The sequence below is a fragment of the Channa argus genome, chromosome 14, assembly GCF_033026475.1.
Source record: "Channa argus isolate prfri chromosome 14, Channa argus male v1.0, whole genome shotgun sequence".
Lineage (NCBI taxonomy): Eukaryota > Metazoa > Chordata > Actinopteri > Anabantiformes > Channidae > Channa > Channa argus.
The window spans coordinates 7,465,737-7,477,259 of record NC_090210.1 but is presented as its reverse complement, the minus strand read 5'-3'; the positions used below and the strand labels follow the sequence as shown (position 1 = coordinate 7,477,259).

General features: G+C 41.0%; 1 protein-coding gene across 8 annotated transcripts; it reads right to left on the bottom strand.

The window, feature by feature from the left end:
• Nucleotides 1-16: 16 nt before the first annotated feature.
• Nucleotides 17-11,241, bottom strand: LOC137098217 (neurabin-1-like). 8 transcript variants are annotated; one of them, XM_067474219.1, is made up of 20 exons: nt 9,137-10,187; nt 8,855-8,964; nt 6,872-8,712; nt 6,126-6,258; nt 5,667-5,787; nt 5,476-5,580; nt 4,820-4,910; nt 4,572-4,676; nt 4,386-4,439; nt 3,813-3,913; nt 3,459-3,587; nt 3,262-3,358; nt 3,107-3,176; nt 2,876-3,006; nt 2,550-2,779; nt 2,315-2,380; nt 1,875-2,079; nt 1,601-1,699; nt 1,258-1,446; nt 17-544 (listed from the first exon to the last, which is right to left on the bottom strand). In XM_067474219.1, the coding sequence occupies exons 3-20, from the start codon at nt 8,693-8,695 to the stop codon at nt 305-307; spliced, it is 3,990 nt and encodes a 1,329-aa protein (XP_067330320.1). In that variant the 5' UTR covers nt 8,696-8,712; nt 8,855-8,964; nt 9,137-10,187; the 3' UTR covers nt 17-304. The 8 variants fall into 8 exon arrangements, with proteins under 8 accessions (XP_067330320.1, XP_067330318.1, XP_067330321.1 ...); XM_067474217.1 differs by lacking the exon at nt 9,137-10,187 and adding an exon at nt 10,218-11,241 and having other exon boundaries at nt 6,872-8,964; XM_067474220.1 differs by having other exon boundaries at nt 1,875-2,076; nt 6,872-8,964.
• Between the last annotated feature and the right edge of the window lie 282 nt (nt 11,242-11,523).

The following is an 11,523-nucleotide window of genomic DNA, read 5'->3' as shown; positions in this document are numbered from 1 at the left end:
GAGCATAAGCCAACCAGAAGGTTAAAGTATTTATTTATGCATAAAAAAAATATAAATAAAACACATTTACAGCAAATACCTAAGTGCTTAAATCAGAATAAAATAATTCTAAGCATAATTTAAGGGTCATGATAAAAACATACATTCTTACACTTAACATGTGACATACAGTACATTTACAGTTACATAGTTGCTCTGAGTTCAAACTTTGGTGCTGGAGTCAAACTCTCCTCTGAAGATTTATTCATTAAAACCATTGTTCTGTAGCCTAAATGATAGTATCTAGAAAGGAACGAGAGCTGAGTCACAGGAGTGATTCTGTTCTCATCATTTTGCCACTGCGTCTAGAGTCTTTTACAGACTTTTCGTCCATCCTCAGTTTCTCTTTTCCTTCACCGTCTTTGTCCAAAACTGCATTCTTCTCCCTCTCCTTCTCCTCTTTTAGCCGCTTTTCTTTCCTCAGTTCTTTATCTTCCTTTTTCCTCATCTCCTTTAGCCTTTTCTTGAGAGCCGACCGATCACTTTGACTGCACACGCCCAGAGCCTGGCAATAGAGAGAAGATGCATGTTGGTAATGAACTCATAAGACTACATTCTAATTTCCTTTGCAATTGATTAAGCCGACACATTTGCAAACAAAGATTGTCTCTGCTCAGTGACCAAAAGACAGAGGCAGTTCCATGAAGGTTGTTTCCAAGACCCCCCTTCTTAAAATGTATCAGCAGGGCCTTAATCATAAAATAATGCATGAACTGATAAATTGCAGATGTATGTAGTTTTGAGGTAATTTAGAGGCAGTGTATGTCAGTTTGTCCAAAGAGCACAGATGAGTCAATTTTTCAACTATGCATAGCTTAACAATTTTGTTATTTGGGGGTCCATTTGTTTATATCATAAACAGCGGGGTCCCAAAAATCTGATGTCCCTTGCACGAACTTGATTTGGATTGAAAATTTGAGATTTAATGAAGCGCCATTTAAGAATCTGCATCATATTTAAGTCACAAATTCATGGCATAGACAATGTTAACTCTGATCTGTGTTTTATTCTGTTTATTGAAGCATGCTTTCAGATGACAGGGTCAAAATAATTTAAATAGGTTGACAAAAAGTTGGATGGCCAACATTCTTTATCAGCATATATAGAACACGCAGGGTAAGTTATTTATAAATATTAGCGAACTTGTAAATACTACTTTCAATGGGATAAAAATGATATGACATAACAAAACTACTCAATATCTTCAAAACCACTTACTTTAAGTTTCTCATTGTCCATGTTGAGCAGCTCTGTCCCATCCACTCCTCTAGCAGCAAATTCAGATGTGTACTGATCCATGTTCATGGTAACTAACCACAGACACACCTGCTGGTTGTTCCACTCCAAGACAGGGTGACTTTGCCATTGATTGTTGTTATTGGTGGGAAGTGGCTCATCATCCAGTGTCTGCCAGGACACCAGAGACAATACCAGGAGAAAGAAAGAAGTTAAAGAAAGCTAAGAATAAAAGGAGTAGGCTTAGGAAGAAAATTGCAGGACAAAGATGACTCAGTGGGAAGGTTAGTAAGGAAAAAGCACAAGTGGAAAAAGACAGGCTCACCTCAGTGGAAGAAAAGGTCAAAGTGTAAGAGTGTCCAGAAAGGGAATGATCAGAGACATGACCCACCATGCTGGAACTGTCCACTGGAGAGCCAATACTCTGGAATCAACAAACAAACCTACGCTTTCTATTTACGTCACATTAGTTCCATCCTTACCCATGCATGTGTTGATTTAAAGAGGTTAGTGGGAGGTACAGAAGAACCAAGGCCAGAAAGCAAGAAGGTTGGCGAGGGGGGGGTTGCACATATACATCCAAATCCAATCCAACCTACCTGATGTCTTCTGCCAGTGGTGGTCAGGTACGGCAAACTGCTGCTGGACACAGACCGAAGCCTCTCCCTGCCTCTCTGCCCCTCTTCCTTCTCCCTCCCTCGCTCCCCAAACCAAGGAAAGGGCAAGCAAGATGGCATGGAGGTAACTGAACCAGTTGGAGAAATTCCAGTGGGCTCATCCACCAAGTCTCCACATGACCCCCTACTAGAAAAAAAATTTAACAAAAGTTACATAAACTATTTTAGGCTGATTCAGTTTTTAACTACCATTAAGATGTGGTACAATTTTTCTTTCCCATAATCAAGGTGCAGGGCCAGAAGTTTCCAGTTGCAAATACAGCAGTTTGGGTCATTCTGTTTTTATTTAGAACCAAAATGTGATGTCAGATAAAAATACTATTCACATTAAATTTACTAAGGCATGTGTGACATTATCACACCTGTTGTTCATTGATCTTCTACTCTGTTTCTCACTTCTCCTTTTGCTGAGAGACTTGCGGAGACCACTGAAAATTAAACAGACTACAGTCAATAAAAATACCAGGGGGAAATCGGCTAATAGACATAACACTTTAAACTAGTTTCAACTATTGGGATTTTAAAACTAAGAAGTCATAGAAATGTTATGACATTAGCTCATAGAAGTGGGATTATGAAGAGGCCAAGACCACGCACCTAAAGTCAGGAAATTTCCTTCTAGATTTTCTGGAAGCAGAAGATTTACATGGGGAGGGAGTGATTGTGTCATTAATGTAGATGGGAGGGCTAAAGACAGAGCTGTTGGGTGGCTGAGGACTGACAGCTGAAAAAGACGATGTACTGGACATATCACTTCTACTGCTTCTTTGTAGCATTGTAGGAACAGACAGCGACGTGTTCTCCTGTGGCTTTTGGACTTCATCTTCCTGAAAAAAAAAAAGGAAAAAAAAAAACCACAACACGTGGTTAAGTGCAAGTTTAATGTTTGGGAACTGCTAATTTAGTTTTCCTTTGCCTCTTACTGGCTTTCTAGAGCTCTCTCTGAGTTTATCTCGTGATGGAGGGTGCCGTTTGGATTTCTGAGCCAGCTGAGCTCGGGCTATGTGAGCACTGGAGTCTAGACGTCCGGTATCAGGGACTGGAATATACCAGTCTGGACAAGAGACAAACATTTCTTTTCACTCAGTCAAAAAAATACAAATACAAAATCCTCTAGAGGTTTGAACTGTACATTTAGTCTCACAGCTGCATACCTGTGACTGAAGCATCTACAGAGTGGTTGGTTCTTTCAGCTACAGGCTCTTTTCGCTCTAGCTGTGGGATCTGTGGTGAAACGTGTTCAACAATGACTGCAGAGAAATGGCAGCTCAATAAAGCACATCCATGTTGGTTTGAGGTCTCCCCTCACCTGCATTTGGAGCCTTTCAATAGTTTCTCTGTGCTGCTTATCTTTTTCCTCCATTTCTGTCATTAGATCTGCTTCTCTCTTCTCTCTCTCCTCCTCCCTGGGATAAAAATACAATTTTAAATATTCCAAATAAAGTTTTTTGAAGTAATATTTCATGGTTTAATAGAAATAACTGGATTGGATGGATTCATTGTTACCTGCTCTGGTAGTCTCTAACCAGTCTTTTTGCCTTGCTGTATTTGATCTCCAGAATTTCTGATTGGCTCTGGGCATCTGCTAGTCTCTGGCTCACAACCCTGCACAGTGTCTGGGCCTCCTGCCAATATCTTATAAATAGAGTGAGGGTCATTAACACATTCTTAATAATCTTCATAATAATGTTTCCCCAACAGGGTTATCCTTTAGCAGGCTTTACATTCTCACCCTGGCTTTAGGCTACTTGCTTAAAAACATACATATTTGACAGCTATTGTGTCCACCTATGGCAAACACACTATGATAGATGTTACAGTATAATGGTCACATAAGAGACAGAGGCTATAGTATTGTACTTCTCTAGTTTGTCAACTTTCTGCTCTGCATCCTCTGCCCTCTGCTCCAGCTCAGCCTTCTGGTTCTCCCAAGATGCCTTCTGCTCCTCCATTGCCTTTAACTGGAACACACACCACATTTATGCAAGTCTTTATGTAGGCAAGCCCACAATAAACTCTCAGATGTTACAGTGCAAGAAAGGGCCTCTAAAAAATAAAAAGCCTCCTATGTTATATTATGCTCATCAAAAACTATTCTTAGACACTTGGAAAATGTATGCTTCTTCAGTCCCTTTTTCAAGACTTCAGACTAAACAAACACAAGTCTTCATTCTCAAGATTTGACTATAAGGCTTTTGCTAACCCAGTTAAATCACAGCAGTCTATTACTTCAAGGCAAAAGCAGAAAAAGGGGGCTTATAGGGAAATTGTTGGAACACCGCCTGTCCTAATAACTCCACGTTGAGCCACACATACACTGTTAAGTGGGTCAGACTGTTCCAAAAATGGAAGCAAAGGTAGTGTATTAAAGGCGGTACGGTTATTGGCTTGTGTGTTAGAGGGGGCAATTCAAACCTCAGCTGAGTGACCTACCTTTTCTGCAGCGTGATGAAGGTGGACTGTTCTGCTTCGTAATTTTGACTGGAGCTTTAAAAAAAAAAAAAAAAAAAAAAAAAAGGAAAATAAATTAGACCTTGACCATGATAAAGTCTTTTTAATATTTTGCCTTTAATATCAGCATTTACTACATTTTTTAATAATTAATAATATGTGAAGTACCTGCTGATATTTGAGGCAGAGCTGGTAGTTGTCCAAACTGGAAAGAACAGATACATCCTCCTCTTCCTCTAAATCATTTTCCTCATCCTCCATGATCACTGAGCCCTTCCAAAACATATTACCTTCAACATCTTCATCTCTACCAGCTCCTCCCTTCTTATAATACATATCAACATATACACAAAACTGTACACGCAAACTACGTGGTCGTGTTACAAGAAACTCCACACTTCTTCAAGCCAACACACCTTTCTGGGTGTTTTATCCATTTCCAGGCTTTCGTTGATCAGTCGCGCCACCTCACTCTCCACCCCCTCCTTCTCTCGGCCAATCAGAAACCTGCAGCAGATCAGAGAATATCAGCCAAAGCTGTGAACAATCACCACATCACAAGTCCATTGTGTTTGGAACAGGTCAATTTCCAAGCAGACAGGCACAATAAATAACACGGACCCTAAAAATGTAGCAGATGCAGAGAGCTCAGCTATTATTTGTTTAAATTATTACACAGACAACCAATATTCTGAGAGTGTTGTTAAAAAGTTTCACATTTAAAGGTTTATAGTTGGAAAACCTATTTAAAGAATAACTGAAAACCCTTTTGTTTAAATAATTTAATAATCCAACCTAAATTCTGAAACAAACAGAGAAGTCTGGCTCCGTCACCGATGAGCTTGTCAGTATTTTTTACACCCAAAGGGAAATACCGGGCCAACAATGGGTTACATCACCTACTGTAGCATCCAATTAGAGATGAGGAATATTACATTAGCCTTTCTTCTAAATAGAAAATTTATAGAAACACTGTTCCATGTATTAAGATATAGCACACCTTGGGTCACGTGACGAACAGCAACAAAGAAAACTATGCACCTGAACATTGCACTGCATCACTGTAACTTACTTAACGAGGCCTGATGTATTCTTGAGGACTGTGGCCGCAAATAGCTGGGAGACTCCAACCAAACTCACCCCATCCACCTCCACTATCTGGTCATTGACCTGAATCCTAACACACATCAACATAAAAGATTATTGTGTTTAGAGCCAAACTCAATTTCCAAAGAGAGACATGAGACTGATGTTGAGATGTACCTTCCATCCTTCTGTGTTGCACCTCCTTCAGTTATTGTCTTGACAAAGATTCCCAGTTTTTCCAGGCCCTGATCAGCTCCGACACCCATTCCTATAATACTGATGCCCAATCCATCTTCTCCTAGAAGGGAGACACATTATGTTCAACCAATAAATCTTTAAACCCCATATAGGGGAGAAAGCTCTCAGAAGAGGATCATTGTATTAATGCAAGGTTTCATACAGCCCCAACGGATTGTTTGAGTTTTAAGGCTCTGTCTTCAAATAAGAGGCAAAAGGCTGCAATGACAACAAACCCCAGGGATTTTCTATGCGCAAAAAACCTTTAAATGTATGCCAATAGATACGACCTGGAAAATGTTTTCTTTTCTTGACTTTAGAAGCTGAAATGTACTATAAATAGACAAAAGAGTCCTAAGTAGCAGAGAGACAGAGTGGCAAAACAGAAAGAAGCAAAACCCTTTTGTATCTCCACTGGAAAGACGTCCATCCTGTCCACTCGCTTTTCCAGCTCGTACTCAGCTGAGGCAGACACAGGGTCAATATCCTCATTGTGTCTGTCGTACTCTGCGTTAGAATAGGTGCTGTAAACCTGAAAGACAGCAGTCAAGATTCATTTCAAAATCACTGTTTCAGCTTACATCAGCACTGATGCCTAATCCAGCCTTCTTTTATGCATTGAGTAGTGTATATGTGTTCACCATAGATTAGAGTGTAAATAGAACCATCTGCAGCTGTTGACAAAACAAGACACTGTTTATGGCGGCAAATCTGTTAGTGAGGGAGAGGGAGAGAGTGAGCATGTGTGTGTGTGTGTGTGTGTGTGTGTGTGTGTGTGTGTGTGTGTGTGTGTGTGTGTGTGTGTGTGTGTGTGTGGACAATACTGTGTTAAAAAAAAATCTCAATGCACACAACTTCCATTTGTTAATTACTGATATTACATTGGCCGCTATAACAAATGTTTGTTATGAACTGAGCCAGACTGAGGTCACAAACACCCACAGGAATGTTTTCTGTGTTTTCTATGAAGGCAGCTCTGAACTGAGTGGCAGAATATAGCATGTTGCCCTTTCTCCCCCTTGTAATAGATCAAAAACATGGTTCTGATGGAGGCCGTCTGATTGGATTTGAACAGCAGCTGGAACGAACAGTCAAATATATGCGTGACAGGTAACAATTCAGGGAAGTGAATAAGGGTTCCTTACCCTGATTGGTGCTGAAGAGAATCTGACCTTTCTCTTTGCCACTTCTGAATCCTTATCGTCCTGATCAGGAACACCTGGAATTTCCTCATATTCCAGTAATACCCGATTTCCCGTATGGAGAGAGTTTTCATGTCCTGCTGAATGCTCTGAAGCCTGGGATTCCTGATCATACACAAATGCCTTATTCTCAATCCCACAGACTGATGCAGTTCCAGTCGGGTCCTCTTTACCTCCAGCTCCATCACTGCCTCCTCTACACAACGCATGTTTTCCCTCCTCTCTGACAAGATTAAACAATGTACCTTCTTCTTTCCCTCTATGGTCTACTTGTTCAGTTTTTTCCATCTCTTGGCTTTGTCTACATTCTTGTACTTGACCGTTATCTTTTCTCTTTCCTTCAACATCCGCTTGCTGCATTATGCCTCTTTCTTTTCTGCCATCTCTTTCCTCCTGTCCTGCATTTGTATTTTTCTCCCTGTTGTCCCACACTTGTGTTGACTTTTTCTCAGCACATGCAACAAACTGGCCAATATGCTCCTTGCTTTTACCCTCCCATTGTTTGATCACCTGCTGATACTTTTCTCTTCCATTTTCCCCATCTTCTTTAGTCTCATTTTTACATGACATGCTGGTAGATAACGCCTTCTGGTGTTCTATTGAGGATGTGACAGGCCCAATTTCTCCTGCTCTTGCTTCCAATTGGTTTCCTAGTGTGTAAGGTCTGGGTGCCATTTCCACACTTAGTTCATCAAAAACATCATCCACAAGAGCCTCTACACTTTTCATTTTCTTTCTCACCTGGTCCTTGAGGCAGTTTTGATCCTTTTCCTCTTCATTCTCACTACTTTCTGAGGACTCGTTCTTTACATTAACAAGTTCTGCTCTCACTGGCTCCTCAGGGGTTAAGCAGGAGTCAATATTAGCACTTTCTGTTCGTGCTTTCTCTGCCTGTGTCCCTGTGGTATGACCATGTTTTAATACTTCACCTAGGTCACCTGATGCATGAGATTTAGGGTGCTGTGTCAGTGAGGCTTGGGTGGAAGGTTTCAGCAAGGAAATATTTATGACAGGCAGGTTTATGCATTTGTCTTTATCAAAACCACCAATTTCTGCATCCTTTTTGACACTGACCTCTCTGTTTTTTTCCACCTTGTTGTCTCCACCTATCCCATTCTCTCCTACTTTCCCATCTTCCATTCCTTTGCTTCCTTTGCCAGTCATTGGTTTTATCACCTGACCTCCTGCACCTCCAACCTCCATCATCTTGGTTTCAAACAACCTCCGAGTTACAGAGAACTTCTGAGCCAGAGCAGCTCTATCAATATCCCTTATCTCCTCTGATCTGGAAGGTTTATCTTGCAGAGAGGAGTCTGGAGTAGAAATGCTGGCTGCAGTGCCCAAAACAGATGAGGAACTTAAAACTGAACGCCTTGATCCAGAGAAATTTGAGGCCTGGTGCTGCAGGCTACAAGTCTGTGGAGAGAGTAGGGGTGTGGAACCAGAATTCAGGCTTGAACTACCATCTTGTCTCAATTGCTGGCTGTCCATTTGGAGAAAGATGTTGTCTCTGATCTTGGTTCCCCTGGTGCTGGAAACCCTCCCCCTGCTGCCGACGCTGTTGCTGCTACTTGTGCTGGTGTGTGACATAATGTGATCTGACATGCTGGAGGGGAGAATGTGCAGAGGTGAGAGATGGGTAGAAGCTTTGGTCCCTGGTTGTAAACTGGCCCCAGTGTCAAATGAGCACTTAATGGCATGGAAGTCAGACTTGTAGGTTATCCGGTGAGGGGAGGCACTTCGGCCTTTGCTGTCTGTCCGCATCATCTGGAAATGGAGGCTCTCTAAAGTGAGAGAAGGATCTTTTCACAGCTAATAAAAAAAGCACCTTGTCAAGTAATGTTTAAAGGTTTGCTGGTACAGTTGAATGGTAGCAATAAGGCAAGAAATGTGCTGGATAACAGAGCTGGTGTTTCAAGAAATTACTGCATTGTTGGATGACAGCAGGGGGCAAAATCAGGCTGATGGTCTGTAAACGTCATGGTCTTTAGGTAGTCCTCAGATAATTATTCACAATGTCCACAGCAAAAAGTCTCCTGGAATGCAGTTTGAGAAAGAACAGTTTTCAAAATTACATTATTTTACTTGGGTGAAAGGACACCACCCAGCAGGTGTTTAAACAAACACAGCGGAGACAACATATTACCAGACAGCAGAAAGCATTAAAGGAAGTGATTGAAATGAGTAATTTGCAGATTGAGTACTCACACTCACTGAGCATTTGGAAGATCAACTCCACCAAAAGCACAAAACATTACAGCAGGCTTTTTGTAATCGCAGCTTCCCGACACAGGTATTTATAATTAACTTGCTCGATGTCCTCTGGACTACCGCTGCTTTTAGTTGCGGTCGGAAAATTGAAGAATAGTATCTTAAGTTCATTAAATCATAGCAGTGTGGTAGTGATTTTTACTTATTTTGTTATTACAGTTGCGCCAATATAAAATGTAAAACAATGACGGTATTTGGAACAGTCGCTTTTTATTCATTGACTTACAAACACAATTACTGTATTTTTAAATTCAACATTATTCTAAAATACTTCAGTACAGCACACCACACGTTTGTGCTCCTTTAATTTTTAAACTACGATGTTTGCGAAATTACCATTGTAGCTTCCTGAAATACAGTCAGATGACACAACATTGTCAGGGTTAGAGTTAGAGTTTACAACAGTCCATGAAGGCAACAAAGCTCACCAGCCTGGCTGCTGTGCGCGCGCAGTTTAAAGGTCGCGACAAACGCACCGTGTTCAATCAGTGCCCAACTAAACGGAAGAGTTAACCCGCATTTTGTGATAGTATTTCTTAAAATAGTCCTGACTGCTCAGTCTTACCGTAGAAATTTTAGTTTGGTTGCACGCAGGCGGTTCTGTCGGCTCCCTCGCTGTGATAAATACAGACAGATGGCGACTCATGTTTCTAAGTACTTTGAATGGATTATCCCCCCGGTAATCCTGTGTAAACTACTCCAGTAACTGAACCACGGACGGTGAGTGGGTACCAGCACTGGGGCAAGTTAGCCTACATTTAGAGGGCTAATTGTGACATGTGGGCCCTGTAATTTATTTGCCCAATTTAGCTATTTTGGTATTGCCACTGTGTTTAATGACCATTTATAGTAAACATGAAGGCTACTACCGTAGCCGTGACGTCATCCATCATAACAACAATTCTTCTATTGTGTCTACATAATTACCAATAACTTGCATTTAGTTATCATAAACTGCACACCTCTATCTGTTTCTCACAGTACAACCAAACATGCAGGTATTGCTGCATCCACTTACCTTTACTGTACCTGTCTTTCAGCATCACTGCCAGCATTGCTGTCTGCTGTGGAAACCGGCACTGTGACAGAGGCTTTCCTGTGCTCAGAGGTAAGCTTTGTGTGAACGTTCACCTGTGGGCACGATGCAGGTTAAAGCAGGCAGCCAGGTCCCCCACTGTCTACGTGTGTGTGTGTGTGTGTGTGTGTGTGTGTGTGTGAGAGAAAAACGAGCAATGATGCAGCACCTGCTAGTGTATGAGAGTGCCTCTTCCTACCTGTGGGTGAGTTGGTGCAGTACCTATGTCTGTCTCTAAAGCTGGCTTGTGTGGCAGATGGAATGGAGTGATCCATTCAGAGCCAACGACTGGTTCTGCTTGCTGTGACCTGGATCTGACTGGAGACCATTGTCCCAGGTGGCACTGGGACCTAGATGATATAAATAGTGGCCAATCAAAAAAGCCTTCTTCTGAATGAGGCTAACCAAGAAAGAAAGGGGAGGGAGGGAAAGTGAATTGAATAGGAGATGGAAAATGAGGAAGTGATGTCAGGGTGGGCAAAGTAAATTTAGAGAGGTAGAGGTTACAAGAAATTGAGTGAGGCATGGAGAAGAGGGGTGTCAGTCAGATATACGGGTAGATAAAACAATAAATTGTATGACCAGTGTGTGTGTGTGTGTGTGTCTGTTTTTTTTTCTTTTTTTTACAGTTTACATTAATCTTAAAATAGACTCTAACAAATCTGTGTCAGTGCCTCCATGCAAACACCAGTACATTTTCTATGGCCTTCCTTCTGACTTAATTAAAACCTTACTTATATATGTAACTAGTATCTCTTTCACAGATACAGTAAATCAGTATTGTGTAGGTCAGTTCGTACTCTAAGTAACAATAGTGCCCAGCATGTGTTTGTGACTAGTGTTAAAATTGCATAGTTTGTCCACCAGAGAGCACTGACAACTTATTTCTAAACTGTGAAATCACTCACTTAAAAATCAATGAACAATATTTCATTAAATAGTTTTGGTACCTTGTAAAAATACTTATGTATTTAAGAAAAAAAAAAAGTCAGTATTATTGTGATTTTTTTTTTTTTTTTTTTTTTTTTTTTTTTTTTTTTTTAATACAAATTAGAGGGAAAGGATATATGCTTTGTTTAGACTGGGATACTCCTAGGACTCATGATAGCTGCACTGTGTGTGTCATGTAGGCTGCATTTGGCAGACAGTCCTGTCCCATATGGTTATCGGTTCAATCAACCATATTTAGAGTTTCCCAGTTTCACAGGGGAATTGCACTCAATTCTCTGAACATTTAAATCCACACACA